The sequence below is a fragment of the Amphimedon queenslandica genome, unplaced genomic scaffold, assembly GCF_000090795.2.
Source record: "Amphimedon queenslandica unplaced genomic scaffold, v1.1 AMPQUscaffold_13424, whole genome shotgun sequence".
NCBI lineage: Eukaryota > Metazoa > Porifera > Demospongiae > Haplosclerida > Niphatidae > Amphimedon > Amphimedon queenslandica.
Window position 1 is genome coordinate 223,554 of NW_003546340.1, and position 19,362 is coordinate 242,915.

The 19,362-nt window shown below is 36.3% G+C and overlaps 8 protein-coding genes and 1 long non-coding RNA gene across 10 annotated transcripts in view; 6 read left to right on the forward strand and 3 right to left on the reverse strand.

The window, feature by feature from the left end:
- LOC105312631 (PHD finger protein 10-like) overlaps positions 1 to 1,024 on the reverse strand; it is a 9,043-nt gene extending 8,019 nt beyond the window's left edge. Inside the window, exon 1 of the mRNA XM_019996054.1 lies at positions 1,006 to 1,024. The gene's annotated coding sequence lies outside the window, so the exon portion shown is untranslated. The remainder of the gene's footprint in view (positions 1 to 1,005) is intronic.
- On the forward strand, positions 144 to 972 carry LOC109581708 (uncharacterized). The gene is made up of 2 exons (XR_002184740.1): positions 144 to 400; positions 451 to 972. It is a non-coding gene; the product is annotated as an uncharacterized LOC109581708 (long non-coding RNA).
- LOC100641762 (galactosylgalactosylxylosylprotein 3-beta-glucuronosyltransferase 3-like) lies at positions 1,022 to 2,542 on the forward strand. The gene is made up of 4 exons (XM_019996053.1): positions 1,022 to 1,181; positions 1,230 to 1,726; positions 1,996 to 2,295; positions 2,349 to 2,542. Exons 1-4 carry the CDS (start codon positions 1,088 to 1,090, stop codon positions 2,424 to 2,426), a joined length of 969 nt encoding a protein of 322 aa, XP_019851612.1. The 5' UTR covers positions 1,022 to 1,087; the 3' UTR covers positions 2,427 to 2,542.
- A 51-nt stretch (positions 2,543 to 2,593) lies between these two features.
- On the forward strand, positions 2,594 to 4,083 carry LOC100641889 (galactosylgalactosylxylosylprotein 3-beta-glucuronosyltransferase 3-like). Its single transcript, XM_019996052.1, has 4 exons — positions 2,594 to 2,784; positions 2,855 to 3,345; positions 3,540 to 3,839; positions 3,898 to 4,083. The coding sequence occupies exons 1-4, from the start codon at positions 2,622 to 2,624 to the stop codon at positions 3,973 to 3,975; spliced, it is 1,032 nt and encodes a 343-aa protein (XP_019851611.1). The 5' UTR covers positions 2,594 to 2,621; the 3' UTR covers positions 3,976 to 4,083.
- LOC100632073 (beta-1,3-N-acetylglucosaminyltransferase manic fringe-like) lies at positions 3,952 to 6,770 on the reverse strand. The gene is made up of 10 exons (XM_019996047.1): positions 6,073 to 6,770; positions 5,812 to 5,854; positions 5,665 to 5,733; positions 5,184 to 5,316; positions 5,062 to 5,088; positions 4,908 to 4,996; positions 4,770 to 4,843; positions 4,547 to 4,644; positions 4,267 to 4,373; positions 3,952 to 4,160 (listed from the first exon to the last, which is right to left on the reverse strand). Exons 1-10 carry the CDS (start codon positions 6,668 to 6,670, stop codon positions 4,109 to 4,111), a joined length of 1,290 nt encoding a protein of 429 aa, XP_019851606.1. The 5' UTR covers positions 6,671 to 6,770; the 3' UTR covers positions 3,952 to 4,108.
- Positions 6,771 to 7,672: 902 nt separating this feature from the next.
- Positions 7,673 to 13,527, forward strand: LOC100642013 (vam6/Vps39-like protein). Its single transcript, XM_019996043.1, has 23 exons — positions 7,673 to 7,787; positions 7,931 to 8,008; positions 8,253 to 8,366; positions 8,430 to 8,540; positions 8,597 to 8,682; positions 8,796 to 8,888; positions 8,983 to 9,099; positions 9,215 to 9,324; positions 9,368 to 9,494; positions 10,412 to 10,498; positions 10,563 to 10,692; positions 10,859 to 11,001; positions 11,061 to 11,210; positions 11,435 to 11,579; positions 11,752 to 11,912; positions 11,960 to 12,058; positions 12,105 to 12,222; positions 12,272 to 12,400; positions 12,450 to 12,592; positions 12,680 to 12,829; positions 12,882 to 13,016; positions 13,080 to 13,171; positions 13,224 to 13,527. The coding sequence occupies exons 1-23, from the start codon at positions 7,715 to 7,717 to the stop codon at positions 13,303 to 13,305; spliced, it is 2,673 nt and encodes an 890-aa protein (XP_019851602.1). The 5' UTR covers positions 7,673 to 7,714; the 3' UTR covers positions 13,306 to 13,527.
- A 34-nt stretch (positions 13,528 to 13,561) lies between these two features.
- LOC109581706 (fibronectin-like) lies at positions 13,562 to 15,851 on the forward strand. Of its 2 annotated transcripts, none has more exons than XM_019996044.1 (7): positions 13,562 to 13,650; positions 13,706 to 14,044; positions 14,092 to 14,373; positions 14,422 to 14,709; positions 14,755 to 15,300; positions 15,348 to 15,372; positions 15,424 to 15,851. In XM_019996044.1, exons 1-7 carry the CDS (start codon positions 13,599 to 13,601, stop codon positions 15,611 to 15,613), a joined length of 1,722 nt encoding a protein of 573 aa, XP_019851603.1. In that variant the 5' UTR covers positions 13,562 to 13,598; the 3' UTR covers positions 15,614 to 15,851. The 2 variants fall into 2 exon arrangements, with proteins under 2 accessions (XP_019851603.1, XP_019851604.1); XM_019996045.1 differs by having other exon boundaries at positions 14,758 to 15,300.
- Positions 15,692 to 17,989, reverse strand: LOC109581707 (uncharacterized). The gene is made up of 9 exons (XM_019996046.1): positions 17,845 to 17,989; positions 17,730 to 17,783; positions 17,331 to 17,678; positions 16,993 to 17,280; positions 16,853 to 16,947; positions 16,507 to 16,783; positions 16,181 to 16,297; positions 15,998 to 16,127; positions 15,692 to 15,942 (listed from the first exon to the last, which is right to left on the reverse strand). The coding sequence occupies exons 2-9, from the start codon at positions 17,773 to 17,775 to the stop codon at positions 15,912 to 15,914; spliced, it is 1,332 nt and encodes a 443-aa protein (XP_019851605.1). The 5' UTR covers positions 17,776 to 17,783; positions 17,845 to 17,989; the 3' UTR covers positions 15,692 to 15,911.
- Positions 17,990 to 18,885: 896 nt separating this feature from the next.
- LOC109581690 (uncharacterized) overlaps positions 18,886 to 19,362 on the forward strand; it is a 2,510-nt gene continuing 2,033 nt past the window's right edge. The window contains exons 1-2 of the mRNA XM_019996005.1: positions 18,886 to 18,931; positions 19,223 to 19,314. Coding sequence (XP_019851564.1) covers positions 18,886 to 18,931; positions 19,223 to 19,314 — 138 coding nt within the window. The remainder of the gene's footprint in view (positions 18,932 to 19,222; positions 19,315 to 19,362) is intronic.

Genomic DNA, 19,362 nt, shown 5'->3' on the forward strand with positions numbered 1-19,362 from the left:
TAGTTATAGTTATTGCTAGTTATTTTTGAATAACTACTCAAGAATACTGAAAATATCCTGAATGTGACTCTTTAATTCTACGCGGTGATGAAGCAGGGGGTATATCACAGTAGGACACTCTCTTCTAATTATTATCTACTCTTGATATAATATATTCTATACTTACTGTAAGAACAAACCGCACGGGACTGCCATTGCGCATTTTATGATATTCATTAGTTATTGTATTATACACAGTATTGTAACAGTGGGAGGACTGTTAACCACAATAGTTAGCACTGTTAACCACAATAATTTAGCACACACCTACATGTTACAAGTGTTTATTCAAGCACCAGGGCAGTTATAGGTCTTAAATTTAAAATGCCTTTGCCCAAATTGCCCCAATCAATAGTTAAAGGTATGATTAATTAATTAGATATATGAATAATTAATTAAGTGCCCTAGTAGATGGAGAAGGCTAGATACGCCTATGACAACCGATGGAGTAAATCTGACTAAAAGAGGTCTGTTCTACTCATTAGAGTGTCCTTTGCTACTTGCAAGAAACTGGCCGCTAAGAACAGAACGATAAGGTCTAAAATCGGGCAGCAAAGAGGAAGAGAAGAGGCACTGAGGCAGCCATTTCTTCACCACGTGGCACTATGAATATCATTAAAAACCACGAGGGGCTAGCTGGGGTGTATATATCAGAGGCAGGGGTGTATATGCTTAATATACTACCCGGCGGTGCCTTTGATCTTACAGTAACTATAGCATATGTACCCATAACCACCTCCAGAAATGGATGAATCCTACACTTACCTCTAATGAAGTCGCCTCACGTCTGAGGTTCTGGCACTTCCCTGCTTTTTTAGGACGACAGTCCGAGCATGGCTGATTTTTTTGTACACAAGAGCAATATAAACAAACGCCAGTGCTGTTACAACCACAGCACTTCGACTTAGACATTAGTAGCTTTAACGAATGAAATTCCACGTGTGCGTAAACATGCGTAAACCACATTTAATGCCACGCCTACTTTAAATTTTAAGTCTTAGTCTACGCCCACTCAATTTTTTAACCCTTTTGATTTTTAATTTGTAGGATGAGAATCAAAAGATTTTTTGTGTGTACAGGCTTGCTGGTTTCTCACTTGATTGTAGGACTTCTGGTAGCAATTTATGGCAAATCGGGGAATGGTATGTGTAGCATTTAATTATGAAATTAGATTATTGTATAACTGATAGATGGAATGAGAAGTAACAATCTACCCAGTTGCAGTTTTAAATCACCAATTATACACATCAGGACAGAAAGAGAAGTAGAAGGAGGAGGAGGGGCTCACAACAAGAGGATTGTTTTTGTAATTACACCAACGTATAAACGACTCACGCAAAAAGTAGATTTGCTAACCCTCTGTCACTCTCTCTCGCTCTCACGGGCTCAAGTGAAATGGATAGTCGTTGAAGACTCCAAAAATCCCACTCCCCTAGTCTCTAATTTCCTCTCTCTCTGTCCTGTCTCTTCTGTTCATCTTTCAGTGAGGACTCCACATAAAAAACCTAAACTTTGGTGGTTTCAGAAAATATTTGTTAAGAGATCGTCATGGCGGCACAGAGGTATTGATCAGCGCAACATGGCCTTGCAGTGGTTGAGGGATAAGTATTCAACTCAAAACTGTCATGAAGGCATAGTATATTTCGCTGATGATGACAACAGATATCATTACAGGCTTTTTGACACTGTGAGCAGTACATTTAGGCTATGTTTACACAGCAATGAAAACGATCCAATCTGTATAGTTTTGTGTCTAGTTTATGGTTCTGTTTACACAGAAACAATGAATAAGTGATAGAATCTTGATAGGACTCTATGGAAAGGAAAAGGTGTTCAAAGTGTATCGTTTTAAAAGCAATCCGTTTTGCGTTGCTGTGTAAACCCAGCCTTAAGCTTATTAATAAAATGATCCAATGATTGACATTCTCTCTTTTTTTCTCTCTCTCCTTTCCCAAGATAAGCAAGACAGTTAAGATATCTGTCTGGCCTGTTGGTTTCGTAGGTGGAATACTCTACGAAGGTCCTGTATGTTACAACAATACCGTCACCAAATGGAAGTCCTGGGCTGTAAATTACGATCCAGAGAGATCCTTTCCTATCGATATGGCTGGGTTTGCCATCAATTTGTGTCAGCTATTGGAGAAGCCTCTTGCAAATTTCAACAACTCTTGGAGTAGAGGCCAACTAGAAACTGAGTTCCTTCATCAGTTTGTGACGAGTAAAGAAGAACTAGAGTGTCGTGGATCAGACAAAGAAGTAATATCATTTTTATGCCGTGATTAGAATTTTGTATCTTTTAATTTTTTTAGGTACATGTTTGGCATGTAAAAACAGCAAAGCCATCAATATCGAAATCTCATCAATTGCAACACTTTTTAGAAACATGAGATAAAATGCAAAAGAACGAGCAAATTCGTCAAATAATGTTTTTTTTAGAATAAATCATCAATTGCTATTAAAAATACACTTAAAATAAATTATAAGAAAAATACCTTTAAAATGAGACAGGATATGATGCACTCGTTAGTTAACTTCATTTAATTATTCACAATCGCAAAAATTGAAAAATTTTAATCCTAAGCATGCACGTGAATTCTGAGGATGGTGATAGGTCCAACCTCTTCCCCATGAAGAAGTCTATGATGCCTAGATCAAAATTCAAAACAACTTTGATGTGCATAGGCTTGCTGGGCTCTCATTTGTTCGTAGCAATACTGGTAGCGATTAATGTCAGGTCGGAGGATGGTATGTCACTGTTGATTTTTTTTATTTTATTTTAGTGAGGAAACGGAGCCTTCTTTTTGTCTGTTTTTAGTACCTGAAGTATCTCAAATAGCGAGAAAAGATCTACCCAGCTGCTTCAACGCACCAATAATACACACTAATGAAGCAGAAAAGGAAAGAGGAGGTGGAGCAGTTCATGAGAAAATTGTTTTTGTAATTACACCAACATATAAGAGACACACACAAAAAGTAGATTTGCTAACCCTCTGTCACTCTCTCTCACTCTCGCGGACTCAAGTGAAATGGATAGTCGTTGAAGATTCGAATAATCCCACTCCCCTAGTCTCTAATCTTCTCTCTCTCTGTCCTGTCTCTTCTGTTCATCTCTCAGTGAAGACTCCGCGTAAGAAAACTCTAGTCGCTAAATTATTTTGGAAGATAATGCATGGTCACAGAGGACTTGAACAGCGCAACATTGCTCTCCAGTGGCTGAGGGATAACTATTCAGCTAAAGACTGTCGTGGAGGCGTCATATATTTTGCCGATGACGACAATAGATATGACCACAGGATTTTTGATGTTGTGAGTACATTTTATGGTTTTTTAAACTTGCATGATGGAACAAGCAGAAATGCTATTGTTTTTATATATATATGCACCTGCAATTTAATGAGCCACTCCCACTCGATTGAAACCATAGAAGATGTTTTCTTTTTACTTTCACAACTGCTTAAGAATGTTTTCATTTCTTCTTTTTTCTTTTCTCTTTCCTCAAGATAAGCAAGACAGTTAAGGCAGCTGTCTGGCCGGTTGGTTTTGCCGGTCACATACTCTACGAAGGCCCCGTATGCCACAACAATACCATCACCAAATGGAAGTCCTGGGCTGTAAGAGTCGGCACAAATAGAAAGATCCCTATCGATATGGCCGGCTTTGCCGTCAACTTGTGCCAGCTGTTTGAGAAACCCGAGGTGTACTTTGATAACGCTTGGAGTAGAGGTCAACTAGAAACAGAGTTCCTTTATCAGTTTGTGACAAATAAAGAAGAACTGGAATGTCGTGGATCAGACAAAGAAGTAAGTACAGATTTAGATACAAGCAGTCATGACAGTAATATTGTATTGATGATTTTAGGTTCTTGTATGGCATGTGAGAACAGCGAAACCATCGCTGTATTCCGGCTACCAATTAGAACATTTTTTAGAAACATGAAATAAATGAGAAAGGAAGGAGTGAAATTGGTTATATAAATAATAATAATAATAATAATCATAACTAATAGCTTTCAAAGTTCAAATTCATTTAATTTATAATTAAAAATCATTACGTTGTGAACCGGGCCAAGTTATTTGCATAGAGCTGAGTCTGGAAAGAGGTGACAGTGGAGAGACTTAAACCTAAAGGAAGAAGATAAGAGTATATAATAACCTCTCCCCCTCACTCTCTCTGCCTCTCCCACTTTGCCCTCCTCTTTGCTTCACTACCAATCTATTGCACTCTTACCTTGATGGGTCTTCACTGAAAGGGAATCTAGCATTAGGGACTTTAATTGCATTGTTCTTGTAGCCTTTGTAGGCGCATAACTGACCACAACCATAGGCAAACCCGATCTATCAACATGTGCAAACAATCAATTATGGCAATGACATAATGTTACTATGAACGCACATATGTACATGTACATGTATGTGTGTGCATTATAGATACTTTTATATGCATGTACATGCATGGATATTGTATTGCTGTATAGAGTGTGTGTGTGTGTGTGTGTATGTAGATGTACCTGATCTTTTAATGTTCTTGGATTCACAAATCTTGACAGTATCAGTCCATGAGGATGGAATAGCTTAGTTCTTGAGAGTCTTTCCTTAGCAAGTAGCTCTAGAAGCATATACACATAATAGCAATGGATCATGTGGTTAAATCATAATCAACTGCTGAATGCTAATCAACAGCTATTAATGCTAAATCGAAAGTTACGCCCACATAAAACCACAAATACTCACCTACAGTAGCACCAACAGCAACATCTTCAGGCTGTAATAGCTTGTTGCATGTGTCCCCCATTGTCTCCCCATTACTGCCAATAAACAATCAAGAGTACAAAAGAGTACATGTACATGTATATGTACATGCATACTTACCCTAGCCATGGCTTTACTTTATCAAGCATTGCTCTTGAGAGGCAGTACATTCCACCGACAGCAAAATGAAACGGATGTACATTCTGAGGCTACATGTACAAACAGTTAATAAACCAACAGTGTCTGTGATGAATAACAATAATTATCAAGTTACCTCTAACATCTTCTGCTTCTTAGACAACTGGAGTCCATGATGTTTGTAAATACAGAAGGCAAAAATGTAATCAATATAATAATATATGTTATAATTTGGGTTTATGTAGTAGTGCCTGTTACCTTGAAAGGTTTCTTCCAGTGGGTACCTGCTCTGCCCATGTATATCGGCTCTTTCAATGGATCAAACTTTGACAATAGATTAACGAGGTTCTTTAGTATGATGTATATATCGTCGTCAAGGTGACAAAACCAGCTGGAAGTAACAAGAACATTATTAATGGTAAATTGCATAATGACTGATAATAATTAAGACATTCAAATATAGTGCCTATTCTAAGAAGTATTACTACATGTAGTTGCAAAGCAATTAACAAAATTATCAGGGAAGCAGCTAAATGGAAAGACTGAATAGGAAGCCTATAAAAACTTTCATCTTAATTCTTAATACAGAGCAACACTCCATGAACACACACTGTGTGACATATGAGGACTGAGTTTTGTTTTGACCAAAATATAAATGGAGGAGATAGAATCGCCCACACACACACACACACACAGATTCAAGGAATGGTATGATGATTGTAACAATGACATACTGTACCTGTACTGCTTGTTTTCTGGTCTATGCATCAATGCCATTTCCTCTCCTGATTTGCAACACAAGCTCCATCTGTTTTCAGAGAAAGGATGCCAAGAGAAAGTGAAGTACATGATAGTAGTAACAATAGTATGACATTCATTTCTTTACCTGCTGTAGTCTTTACCACAAGAAATGATTTTATAATGTATACCTATAGTGTATGAGAGAAATCAACTCTCATTCACTGTTTCTGTGAGTGTAAAATTAAAATGCACACAACTATAGCAATTTTTTGGGTATGCAAATTTTCCTAAAACATGGGGAGTTTTAGTAGAGTATGATATGTATTCCAGGAATAATTACGTTAAAAGTATATGTACATGTACATGAGTAGGTACATGTGTAATAGGTACATGTATATTATAGTACCTAATTGCCTGCTCTTTTCCTGATACTCCTCATCTTCAGCATCAGTAACTAAGAACACGTTGCTACCATTCACTTTGTTAAGCCAAGTATCGTACATGTACGGTAATCTTTTCTGATGGAACTTTCTTGTAGTTCTAATCGTAATCATTATATTATTGCCAGCGGATTCAAAATTGGACAATGTTCTCGAGGGTCGCTGGATTTTCTCCAACATCGTTTCGCTTTCAGTTAGCCAGTACGATGAGTTCTTGTTACTGCTTGATGGCTGCTCTGAAGAACTCGTCTTTTGAGAAGATGAAGGTGCATGGGAGGGAGGTGAGTCTGAATTTTTCTGGGAAGATGAATCTCGTTTCTCAGTAGTGGCAGGGGAGGAGTCTGTGAGTTCTTCTCTCGTGTTGGGGTCCTCTATTACCTGGAGGTCCCTCACTGTTAGTTGTCCTTTCTGTTCAAAGACGGCCTTTGCGTCGAGTAGACTGTTGTCATGGTTTGAGTTTGATGTCGAGGAGGCTGTAAGCATGTCTCGTACAAGCCAGACGATCACCACAGACTGGATGAGGAGAGTAGAAAAAAGAAAGTATCGGCAGCATCTGGGCTGCATGTCAAAGAGGAAAGAGGAGAGGAAAAGGGGAAGAGGAAAACAACTGGACTGGATGAACTTTTCAGACTAGCTTTTAAGAATCAAATATGTGGGTGTGGTCAAGCATAACAATGAATAATAAGTAATTAGAATGATGATTAATTATTAGTTAATGAATGACTAATAGTAGTAAAATGCATGTAAATAATGCAGTTGTCTCATTGTGCAATAATTCTTTAAGATGAAGATAGCAGTGCAGCCGAGAAAAATGACTAAACTCATATTCAAATCTATAGCACCTGGTGTTTAAAAGAAGAGAAGATAAATAGAATATATATATATATAAAGATGTTCCTTACTTGTTCTTTCTTCTTTCACTTTCTTAGACGATAGCACAACACCATCAGTATAGATCTAAATCAACTTGTTTTGCACATATTTGTTTTGCACATATTTGTTTTGTACATATTCTCTTTCATCAACAGCTCCGTATGAACAACCACAAAAACAACATGGTTTGCTTTTGGTTTCAAATATCACCTGTTATTATTATTAATATGGCACCTAATGTCATATCAATCATCAGGAGTTTATCTCTTACATGCAGCAGCTGTCATTGTGGAGCCTCCTCTGGTAAATTTGGGGGAAATTTTGTTATTTTTAAAGTTAATGTAAATTTGCTTTTGTGTGGCAAGGAATTTTTCTTTGCTTACATGAATAATAAATGATAATAAAGCAAGTGCAGTAAACATACAATAACAGTGTTTAAAAATCTAACTATATAACATGATTAATAATTATTTTTAGATGCTCAAAGCATGCTCAAAGTTCCAAGGTCAAGGTGTTCAAGTCATCCAATGGCAATCAGTACCAATGACAGTCCATGCAGGACATGCAAAATTATCAAAACTCACAAATGCAATGAAACAGAGCTCTAAAGCATCTTTTGGCAGCCAATTTTCCAAGCAATTTTCCTAAAAATGACAAAAAAAATTATGCAAAAAAAATAGATGTCAAGTTATTAACCACACCCATTATTTCCAGCCACGCCCTCCTTGATCCATCATGTTGGATGCATTCGACATTGTCCGCCTCGTTGATAAGCTCCCTCTCAAAATATGCGCCATAGCAACATGGAGTAAGTGGGAAAGAAAGATAGCAAAGGAAATACGGTCCCTTTTCATCTTTTTCAGTGACCATTCTTATTGTAGAGGGCGTTAATTAGAATGACTTGTATTTTTAGCTCCTCCTCCTTTTTTATATGTATACTTTTATTTTTAGGAGAGCAATTTATGATCAGCACTGTCAGTACAAAGAATGAGGCTCACTTGCTCGTGTATAAAGTTGTTTCGTCAAGTGGTGAGTTCAATAAAGGGCACTTGAAATCATGTACAATGTGCTACCAGGTTGTTTGTCATCTTTTCTTTTTGTCAAAAATATATCGATGCCCTTATGCCATGCAAGAGCTGGTTTTTAGAGCAAAATTTTGATTTATTAGCATTTTTATGCATGCGTATGTACATGTACATTGACAAGAAATTTTATGTTTCTCCATTATCTCTATAATTCTCTCTCTCTCTCTCTCTCTCTGTTTTGAGTATAGACTTTGATAGACCGTACGAAGCTAAGCTTGATATGACGCTCAAGAAGTTCACGCCGAAACCGATCATCAGTTTATCGGTTATCCCAGAACAAGACATGTTCTTAGCACTGACAAGTTAGCGTCCATTCATTCTACAGACTAACATGTGTCCCTCTATCTCTTATTGTGTGTGTACAGCTGATGGTGAGTTTCACTGTGCTAATCTCATCACATATCAAATTGTGAACATTGGTATACCACGTCTTAAGGGATGTTCCACTTTTGCCGTCGACTGGCACAGGCTAAAAGGTAAAAGGGAGGTTCTAATTTACTGCATTATGATTTGAGTCTATTTTCTTTTTAAGGTTTCAATGGTTATTTAAGAATTTGTATTGTCCTTAAGAAAAAGTTACTTGTCTATACGTACTTTGGTGGTACATTCACTCAGACTGTAAGTTTTAAATTTAAAACCATTTACTCCCTTTAATTAACATAGTAGCACTTTAATATCATCTGTTAGTTTTATTCTTCTCTATATTCTTTTCTCTTCTTCTTATGTTATAGAATGATTTGGTTGTCCTTGAAACTCCAAAGATGGTCTCTTGGTTAGGAGAAGGCATCATATTTTGTATAAAGAAAGATCTCTACTACATGACTGTACGTTGAACTAATTTAATATCATATCCTCCCCTTTATTTCTCCCCTTCATTTGTAATAGTATCACAGTATGTGGTTATTTTTTATACTGTAGCTTGATGGTTCTTCCAGAGAGTTATTTTCAATCGGTCAGCATCGCTCTGAGCCGTGTGTGCTCCCAATAATGAGAGGAGACAAGCAGGAGATGCTGGTACTGAACGACGACAAACAGGTACTATAAGAATATACTAGAATATACTAGAGTATACTATAGTATGCAAGAGTATACAGTTTAGAAATAATGAATTATTATTATTCTTGTAATACATTTACTTTATTAATTTTAGATTAGTTTAGACACAGAAGCTAAACCTACCCAACCGTCTGCTCTGGTTTGGTCGGAGAACCCTGTCTCCATAATACACATTCATCCTTACATCATCGGCATGTTGCCACGGTAAATGTAACAATAGCTGGTAACATACATGTTTTTTACCCAGGTCCATCGAAATACGAGCATTGGAGCAAAAGCTGCTAGTTCAGAGTATAAAAACGAATGAGCAGATCAAAGATCACGTCAGATTCATTGCACATGATCAAGTGACTTTAGTCGCTAGTCACACTCAGGTAATCCTCAAATTATCAAGCTATTCCTTCCTGTCTTGCTATTCTCTTGACTTTTTCACTTCAGAAAAATATAAAAATGGAGAATTCTCTCCTTTTCATTTGTGGCAAAATTTGGCCAAAGTCCCTGTACTTACAGTACAGGGACTTTGGTATGATTTTTCAGCAACTTTAAAAATTTGTAAAAAATTCAAATTTGATTGGAATTAGCTCAAACTTTCTATACAACATAAGAACATGTATATGTATCAGAGAAAATTATTAAAATGGAGAATCTTCACCTAGTGATTTTTGCTGAAATTTGGCCAACGACACTGTACTATAGTACAGGGACTTTTGCCCAATTTTGGAACAACTTTAAAAATTCATTAAAAAATCGATTTTGATCGGAATTAGCTCAAACTTTCTACACAACATAAGAACATGTATATGTATCAGAGAAAATTATTAAAATGGAGAATCTTCACCTAGTGATTTTTGCTGAAATTTGGCCAACGACACTGTACTATAGTACAGTGACTTTTGCCCAATTTTGGAGCAACTTTAAAAATTCATAAAAAAATCAAATTTGATCGGAATTAGCTCAAACTTTCTACACAACATAAGAACATATATATGTATCAGAAAAAATTGTTAAAATGGAGAATCTTCACTTAGTGATTTTTGCTGAAATTTGGCCAACGACACTGTACTATAGTACAGTGACTTTTGCCCAATTTTGGAGCAACTTTAAAAATTCATAAAAAAATTCAATTTTAATCGGAATCAGCTCAAACTTGATGTACAACATAAGTACATGTATATGTATCAGAAAAAAATTTTTAAATAGAGAATTTCCACCTAGTGATTTTTGCCGAAATTTGACCCAAGACCCTGCACTCCATTTTTCCCTGCTGTCTTACCTATTCCCCCTTCATTAGGTGTACAAGTTAGAACCCAAAGCGTATGAGAAGCAGGTCCAACAGTGTGTGCTCAGTAAACAATTTGAACTAGCACTGGAAATATCAGTAAGTCCAATACAATATAATCTCATCGTGTGATTATCATGTGATGTTCATGTGATTGTTTCAGGAGCTAATAAAGGAGACTGAGAGCGAGAGGAAGTTGAGGAGGGAGGAGATACTACGTCGCTATGCTTTTTATCTTTTCACTCGACACGAGTTTGAGAAATCACTTAAATTCTATTTAGAAATAAATGAAGGTTCATTATTATTATTATTATGAACAACAACATTAGTGCATGAATTATTATCAAGACAAGTTTGAAAATAAAATTTGTTATTATCATTATCATTATTATTATTATTATTATCAGTAACTATTAAGTATTGTTATTATTTGATTATTATTTGTTCTTTCTATTTCAGATCCAATGCATGTGATTGCCCTGTATCCTCATTTCCTTCCAAGTGAGCACAGGCAGAACCTGTCCCTACCCACTTCCCCACCCACTTTTACTGGAGAAGACTTAAAGAAAGCAACCGAGTTTCTCATCAAATATTTGACACAGGTGGGCCCCCATGGGAACAAATTTAACAAAATGTGCCTCATTATTTTGTGTACATGTAGTTACGATATTTAGAGCAGCAGAACTTGCAGCAGCTGCTCACAAGAATGGAGAACAAACCAGAGGAGTCGCCTGTTGATTGTGAATCTAAGAAAAAAATAGATGCCAGACTTCTACTGATTGACACAACACTGCTCAAATGTTATATAAAGGTATGGAAGGTTTGAAACTTAATGTATTTTATTAGAAACTTTCTTATATATATAAATCTGTAATCACATGTACACATACATGTATTAAAATTTAATTTTGTTGTATAAGTTTGTCTGAAAACCATGACCGTGTGCACTTTGAGGTTGGAATTTGTCAATTTTTAAACATTGTGTGTAACTCAAATATTGCTCAAATATTCTTTATTTGTCTCTTCTTTCTATAGACTGGTAACAATACTTTGATTGGGTCTTTGGTTCGCTTGCCCGAGAATCACTTGCACCTGGGAGAAAGTGAGAGGGTTTTGAGGAATGATGAAAAGTTTCAAGAATTAGTTCAACTCTACCAAACTAAAGGACAGCACAAATTAGGTAAGAACATGCATAATGTATCAGAAAAAAATTATAAAATGGAGAATTCTCTCAGAGCCATTCAACTAAAAATTTATGACAAGTATAAATTTGATTGGAATCAGTCTGCACAACTTAGGAACATGTACATGTATATGCATCAGAAAATGTACTGACATTAATTTTTTATTAGCTTTGACCATGTTACACAGTTTCCACGGAGGTCCAAATTCATCGCTCTCAGGGGTGTGGCCAACCATCGACTATCTTCAGAACCTTGGCAGCGAGAATATAGAGCTCATACTTAAATACTCAGAGTGGGTTTTACAAGAAAGCCCTGATGATGGCATAAAAGTAATGTTTATAAATAAGGGAACAAATTATTTGTCTCTCTCTCTCAGATATTCACAGAGGAGATTGGGGAAGTGGAGGCTCTTCCTCGTAGTAAAGTACTAGCTCATTTGGGCAACATTGCACCTGCTCTAAGAATACAATACCTTGTGGGTTGTTATTTTTTATTGTTGTTTTTTATATTGTTGTTTGTAGGAACACATAATTCAGAGATGGAAGGACACTACGCCTGAATTTCACAACGAACTAATTTTAATTTACATGAATGAGATTGTTAACAATAAGCTACCTCAATATTTGAAATCAATAAGAGGTAAGTGATAATAACGTTCTCCCTCGTCACCCTCTTCTCTTCATTGCAGGTAGACCCAGAGCTAAAGCTGGTGAAGAACCAGGAGAGCTAGGCTACCTAAGATCAAGATTGCTTCATTTTTTACAATCGTCAAAATACTACGAACCTGAGGGTCTAATATCAAGATTTCCACAAGATGGTAAGCAAGACATGTGACCATCACACAGCAATCATGTGTCGTTTTGTAGATCTGTTTGAGGAGAAGGCTCTCTTGCTTGGACGATTGGGTAGACATGAAATTGCACTTGCTTTGTATGCTCATGTCTTGAAGGATCCAAAAATGGCAGAGGAATATTGCAGGAGAACATATGATCCAGAGGAAAACAGAGGGGTACATGTAGATATGCGTATATACTATTATTACACATTACCATTACGTACATGTACATTGTATTGTATTTATTTTTTGCTTTAATAGGTTTATTTGGATCTAATAAAAACGTACCTCAATCCTCCGACAATTAAGGACATTGGTATCAGTCTTGAAGGCATTATAGAACCAGTCAAAGACATCAACACTGCCATGACAATACTAGCCACTTACCACGAGAAGATAGACACAGCAGCTGTAAGAGAGAGGAGAGAAGAGGGAGCCAAAAAGAGTTAATTTTTCGTTTTAGGTAATGTTGCTTTTACCAGAAGATGTCTCCATTCAAGACATAAAGCAGTTCTTGACGACAGTACTTGAGGAGAACATGGTCGTGAAGCGAAGAGCACATGTGCTGCAAGGCCTTCAATTGGCAGAACATTTACAAGTAATATATCAATAATGGAACAATGGATATGCAGTTAAAATTTTCTTTAATTCCCACTAATAGATCCAGAAGTCAAGAATTAAAGAGCAAGCTCCATGTTTTGTAATCGATGACTTCACTAACTGTAAAATATGCAGCAAGAAGCTAGGTACAAGGTAAGTTCAAGACCGTCTGATCATCATGTGGATGTCACCTTTAATATTTTAGTGCTTTTGCTCGATACACAAACGGCGATCTGGCCCATCTCTTTTGCTATCAACAAGAGATGGACAAACAGATTGAATATTAAAAGATAATATTGAGTGTTTCTTTGTTTGTGTTTAGTTGTTTGTGTGTTTTTTGAATTATGTGTGTTAACTGCTGCTCTGTATGTATGGGCAGGGAATTGGCTCTGGAAAGATTTATCTCTCACCAAAACTGTATTTATATTCTTTTTCTTATTATTATAAGAAACAATTTTATTATTATTATTATTATTGATCTTTACTGAAATTCACGTTCCTTCCCATGACATTAAGTTGAATTATGGGTGGGGCTGGCTTTCTGCAGGTTTGGATTTATTGATACATACATGTACGTGGCATGGGATACCTTCAGTTTATTGGTCTACTCTTACTCCTCCTTCAAAGAGCATGTTAGTTCCTGTCTCTATCATTAGTTATACATTGTCTTTGTAACTGTTTTTATAGGCCCCCAGCCTCCATTGATAACAGGATTGCCGGTTGAGCCAGTATGCTCTAGTAAAGAGTCTATAGTGTTAAACTGTACAACATCTTCTGAGCCGCTACAAACATTTTGGAAAATAAATGAATTTGGTGTTGATTTTGTGTTTGCACCTGATGGTATGACAGTAGGTTCTACTAACAGTAGGTTTGTTGGCACTTTAGTGAGTGCAACTTCAGATCTCACCATATCTACACTAACATTTGCTGCTAATGCATCATTCAATGGTGTAGAAGTTGAGTGTATTGATGGTAGTACATTACCTTCCACTGTTAGCAGCATAACAATAAACTTCACTCTAGCAAGTCAGTGTATACAATGTATGTATGATCATCATTTATACTTACTGTAGCTCTTCCTGGTCCACCAGTAAATGCATCAGTTGCTTCTCTTAATTGTTCCTCACTTATAGTTAAATGGGATCCACCTAATGATACTGGAGGAGTAGAAGGAATATCTTATGAACTGATGGTTTCATTGAATGACACTCTCATTAAAGAACTGAGCAATATCACAGATACTTATATTACACTAACTGATCTGGATTATGAGACTGAGTATAATATAAGTATCATTGCTGCCAACTGTGTGGGTAGAGGGGAGCCAGCTTTTATCACACCAACCATTACCATAGGTAAGCACATACATTTTAATTGCAGTTATTTTTATTTTTAAAACCCAGAGCCTCCATCAAATCTCACTGCTTCAGTGCTGGACTGCTCATCACTGAATGTAACTTGGACAAGACCAGCTCTTGAATTTGATGAAGCCATATCCTTTGATATAACAATCTCTCCACCACCTCCTTCTCTCATTACTTCTCCTTATTTTACTGAAGGAGTATGTACTACTGATGAAGAGTTCCTCATAGTAACTGGATTAGATCTATACAGTTTAGGCTATACTGTTAACATCAGTAGTAGTATATGCTCAGGAGATGCTTATTCATCTTATGCAACTATACAGCAAGGTTTGTGATGTTTATAATGTTGATTTTACTAAAATGTATTTTAAGTAGAACCACTGTCCAGTGTAATTTCATTGGGTCCATTGAATGTCTCATTCCTGTCATGTGATACCATGTTTTTGTCATGGAGTGAGTCAAGAGTGTATTCTGAATATGGTGTAACAGTATCATCTTCTGATGGCTATAGTTTGAACACTAGTACACCATTACCTTACATTAATGTCACTGGTTTAGTGTATGGTGCTACCTATGCAGTGTCTGTGTATGCTGAAGGTTGCAAGGAAAGTATGATCAGTAGGGACATTATTAGTAGGGACTTCTCACTCTGTGACAGTGACATGTCATCATCACTAAGTGTGACATCATCTTCACTTGTAGCATTCCCTACAGTATCAGTAGATTCTGTTAGTAGTTTATCATACAATACTGCCTTTAGTCCCTTAACATCAGTTATTTCAACACCAACTGCTACTCATGAGCCTTTCTCTAATACTTTTCCAAGCTATTTTTGGGCGATTATTGTAACTGGATTCATTTTAATAGCACTGGTAGGAGTCCTCATTGTCTTGACTTTACGTTTCACCATCAAAAAGAGTAAGTTATTATTAATTTTTTCTTTTTAATTTTTTTAATATACACAGGACAACTTGTAAAAGAGATGATACAGTAAGTACTGGCATATTGTCATTACTGGCATTACTTTATTTTATAATGTAGGATCAATCCAGAGCCTAAATCTAAAGTTCATTTATTATCTGCTAAATCTGATGCTGTATCTCCTACAGACTCAATTGCTGCTCCTCCTCAATCTTTTTCTACTCAACAATCGTCAATTCCTCTTTCCACTTTGACCTCTAGTAGCAACAATGGATCTCCTGTACTGACTAAAAGTGAAACTGTAGCCTAGCATAGGAGCTTGTCCTACTTCTTAATCATTTTAAATTTATGCATGTTTATAGCAATCATTGTAGAATATTTAAATAAAAAGTATTATAACTTTTTCTTTAAAACAAGAAGCAACTAAGGAACATATAGAAAGAAATACAGACACAAAGGGAAGCTACAGTATAGTATGTAGAAGGACACTAACAGCAGAATAATAATAAAGTTTTTTTGTTTACACAGACTTATTTACGTCAGATACATAAGTAATATTAGTTGTAGAATTAATTAGTTAAAAATTCTAGACAGTTGATACTGACAGACTAGAGTTTCGTACCTTCCGTCATTTCGTGCCTATATTTAGAAAAAATGTGGAATTAAATACAGGAATAATGTAAGAGGAGCTTACTCTTCGTTTCTCTTTGCAGCAGCAGCAGCACAACAACAACAGCAAATAACAAGAACGAGAACTGCTATAATAACAGCAAGAAGTATTCCACCTCCAACAGCAATGACTGCAATAGCCCATGTAGGCAAAGCTATATAAAGCAATTGATAATACTGCTATGCTTAATATTTTTTTCTCACTTACATTCATCATCATCATCCATTGTTGGTGATGTAGAAGGCATTGGGGGTGTACTGGTTGGTGTAGATGTCATTCCTACAGAGGTTGTTGATGTTGGTTGAGGTGGCATGTATGTCAATGCTAAAAGAAACAAAAAAGAAGAAAATTATTAGCAATTAATGCACACCAATAGTTGAGTGTATTTGCTACGAATGCAATATCATAGCAGTACAATATGTATCTATATTCATAATTCACATGAGTATGATTATTATTAAGAGCACAATGCATCATTCTAAAATTGATTATTATGACGTGTGTGTGTGTGTGTGTGTCATCTTTCTTCTTACTGAAGGTCAAACTGGTTGCTGTGCTATTTCCAATGTCATTTTCACCAATGATGCTCACTGTATATGTCTCTCCAACAACAGCTCCAAGCAATCGTTGAAAGTTGCCCATCATTCTAGCCATTCTACGTCGTGTAACAAAGACTGATGGAGACATATCATCATCATCAGACATGCTTCCACTTCCACTACCCATTCCACTTTCCATCCTGTCAAGATGACGCGTGGCATTGTGTGTAATGTAATAATACATAGTCCTTGGACGATATGCACTCATTGCCTGTCAATTAAAGAGAGAAATATTATGAAATATTATATATAGCATCTTTGTTTAGAAGTATATACTTACATCCCATCTGACAGTGACATTGACCCGTGTTCCATCTTGTGCATTCATTGCTATTGGCATGTGGAGTGCCCTCACATTAGTAACAGGTAGAGGGACTATATGAACCAATCAGTTATTACATGTGATCATCATGCACTTACCATCAAGCCTGATGCTCTGGGGCATTGTTGCAAGGTCATTTAGTAACTTCTCACTCGCAAAGCCAGCAACAGGCATAACTCTGAAAGTATACAGAACTGAGCTGCTTGCATTTTCCAGCTTGAAATAGGACTCTTCTTTGTAGTCTGTCATTGGTGGACCATTATCTCTTGAGATGTTGACATTGTAGCCATTTGAGCAGTAGTCATCAAATTCAGTCCAGTTAACAGTCACATAACTCCTGGAGACATTTTCGAATTCCAGCGTAAGGTTTTGTAGCGACTGAATAGCTGTTAAAGTAATAAATTATTTAAAAAATTTCAAATGATTGCATCCTTACGTGTGACGTTAAAAGCATTGGAATACAAAGGCACTTCAAGAGTACTATTCTCTTCAGGAAGGGAACAGACGATTCTGTAATTGTTGTTCTGTGGAGACAACCTTATGGTTGCCAAGCTATAATCATCAAAGTAAGAGAATGTGAAGTTTCCCATATTAATCCATGAGGTATTCATGGAATTGGTTGAATCAAGCCTGACAGAAGAACCAACTGTCATGTTACCACCATCTCTTACAGACCACACAACATAGTCTGCATCACTATCAAGTGTACAGCTGCATGTGATCGTCTCATAAGCGCATACTGAGGTCGTTGAACATGTAAAATTACGATCAGCAAGACAAAAGGCTAGAAAAGAAGAATAATATAAGATCTTATCCTTTTAAAAGATTTACTCACTTGTAATTAGCAAAATTGTTAAACCGAGTAAGTAACGCCCACTCATTTTGTCACCTACAAAGAAAACAAGCAAACCCTTCACTGCTATGGCTACACTTTTCACTTTTCAGCTTACCTTATTACTATAAATGAGGCCTGTGTCCTCCAACTGTATAACTAACTCTGCTAAGAGTATGAAAGTTGTAGCAATCTACAGTTTTCGCCTTTCTTCTAGCCGTAGGGCGAGGTCAAACTTTTGCAAGATTTAAAGGTGGATCTACGAGATATCAGTGCGTTGCTGTTGCAATCCTCAACGGTACATGAATACCATTGTTGTAGAGCTTATAAGGAGGGGAGGCTTTATCCAGCAGACCAGCCATGAATATCATAAATATGAAACTAGATAGCATATATCAAGTACACTCACAGCATAGCAAAAAAATTAATCTAAATCTATAAAATTTGTTTTTAATTTATGATCAAATTGTTTTCTTTAAAATCGACAAACCTTACAATATAAATTAACAATACATTTTGCATTAATTGACAATTTTATTTTTAATATCTAATGATATTCAAAGCTGTAAATGATTATTTTATTTTTCTTTGTTCTACAGCTGCTGCATTTGCAGTAAGGTTGCCAGAATCAACAAAGCTGAGTTGTTGTAACGGAACATGAATGATATCACTAGTACTGATTTGGATGAGTCATAGTGTCTATTAATCATGAAATTCAGCATGTGACTGGCACATGCAACTTAGTAAAAATATATCAGCATTGCATCCTTTCATATGCAAGAACACTGTGATAAATTATATCAGCAGGTTAATAAAGCATTATACATAACTATGATCGATTGTATGTTTGGCAAATATTCAAAGTGAAAGCTGGCTATAAGCACCACACAGAGTACAACACAGGCAGCCTTCTTGCCCACTAAAAGACTTTATGCAAACATTTGTACAGTAGGAGAGACATTGCTATAAAGAGATGAGAGTCTTTCTTGTTATGCTGCTGTACCTATATATACTTGGTGAGTGTATGTGTTGTTGGTATTATTCTCATTACTTGCTATAGTTCTGATTAAGATAAATGATGGCTCAATGCTTAGTCTCCAGTGTCCTTCATCATTCTGTTTAAACAAAGAATCATCCACTTGCACATGTACATCCAGAAATGGTTCTGTCTTACAGTGGACTGTCTTTACTGCAAACGGATCAAAGTCTGGAGTGATACAACACGTGGTTAATGAGTCAAGTTACAATACAAGTGAACACTATCCTCTGATTGGTAACTCTCAGTTTGTGTCTGTCATTACTAGCACTGTCATTGGCAATGTTAGTGCTACTCTTCAGTTCATCCCAACCAGAGCCATGAAAAACTATGTGATCCAGTGTAGTAATAACATCAGCTCAATTTCTGCTATGAAGGACATAAAATTTTATGGTAAACCTTGCATGATATTATAAATCATTATGCTATGTATTTTTTATACATTTTATTCTAATTTTAGGACCTCCATCTCCTCCTTTGAATATCACTGCTTCTTCATTCACACAAACTCAGTTTCTTCTTTCATGGGATCGCCCGATAAATCACAGTTGTGTTAACGAGTACACTTTTGATTCTCCTTATATGAACTTCCCATTTCTT

Coding starts and splice junctions, on each gene's coding strand:
- LOC100641762 (XM_019996053.1), top strand. CDS start 1,088: ATGAGAATCAAAAGATTTTTTGTGTGTACAGGCTTGCTGGTTTCTCAC. Junction 1,182..1,229: donor TTATGGCAAATCGGGGAATG/GTATGTGTAGCA, acceptor TATAACTGATAG/ATGGAATGAGAAGTAACAAT. Junction 1,727..1,995: donor ATTACAGGCTTTTTGACACT/GTGAGCAGTACA, acceptor TCCTTTCCCAAG/ATAAGCAAGACAGTTAAGAT.
- LOC100641889 (XM_019996052.1), top strand. CDS start 2,622: ATGCACGTGAATTCTGAGGATGGTGATAGGTCCAACCTCTTCCCCATG. Junction 2,785..2,854: donor TAATGTCAGGTCGGAGGATG/GTATGTCACTGT, acceptor GTCTGTTTTTAG/TACCTGAAGTATCTCAAATA. Junction 3,346..3,539: donor ACCACAGGATTTTTGATGTT/GTGAGTACATTT, acceptor TCTTTCCTCAAG/ATAAGCAAGACAGTTAAGGC.
- LOC100632073 (XM_019996047.1), bottom strand. CDS start 6,670: ATGCAGCCCAGATGCTGCCGATACTTTCTTTTTTCTACTCTCCTCATC. Junction 4,844..4,907: donor AAAGTAAAGCCATGGCTAGG/GTAAGTATGCAT, acceptor GTTTATTGGCAG/TAATGGGGAGACAATGGGGG. Junction 4,374..4,546: donor CAAGAACATTAAAAGATCAG/GTACATCTACAT, acceptor ACATGTTGATAG/ATCGGGTTTGCCTATGGTTG.
- LOC100642013 (XM_019996043.1), top strand. CDS start 7,715: ATGTTGGATGCATTCGACATTGTCCGCCTCGTTGATAAGCTCCCTCTC. Junction 11,580..11,751: donor TAAAGGACAGCACAAATTAG/GTAAGAACATGC, acceptor ATTTTTTATTAG/CTTTGACCATGTTACACAGT. Junction 13,172..13,223: donor AGCAAGAAGCTAGGTACAAG/GTAAGTTCAAGA, acceptor TTAATATTTTAG/TGCTTTTGCTCGATACACAA.
- LOC109581706 (XM_019996044.1), top strand. CDS start 13,599: ATGGGATACCTTCAGTTTATTGGTCTACTCTTACTCCTCCTTCAAAGA. Junction 13,651..13,705: donor ACTCCTCCTTCAAAGAGCAT/GTTAGTTCCTGT, acceptor CTGTTTTTATAG/GCCCCCAGCCTCCATTGATA. Junction 14,374..14,421: donor CACACCAACCATTACCATAG/GTAAGCACATAC, acceptor TTTAAAACCCAG/AGCCTCCATCAAATCTCACT.
- LOC109581707 (XM_019996046.1), bottom strand. CDS start 17,775: ATGAGTGGGCGTTACTTACTCGGTTTAACAATTTTGCTAATTACAA. Junction 16,298..16,506: donor AGCAACCAGTTTGACCTTCA/GTAAGAAGAAAG, acceptor TGTTTCTTTTAG/CATTGACATACATGCCACCT. Junction 15,943..15,997: donor GCTGCAAAGAGAAACGAAGA/GTAAGCTCCTCT, acceptor TTCTAAATATAG/GCACGAAATGACGGAAGGTA.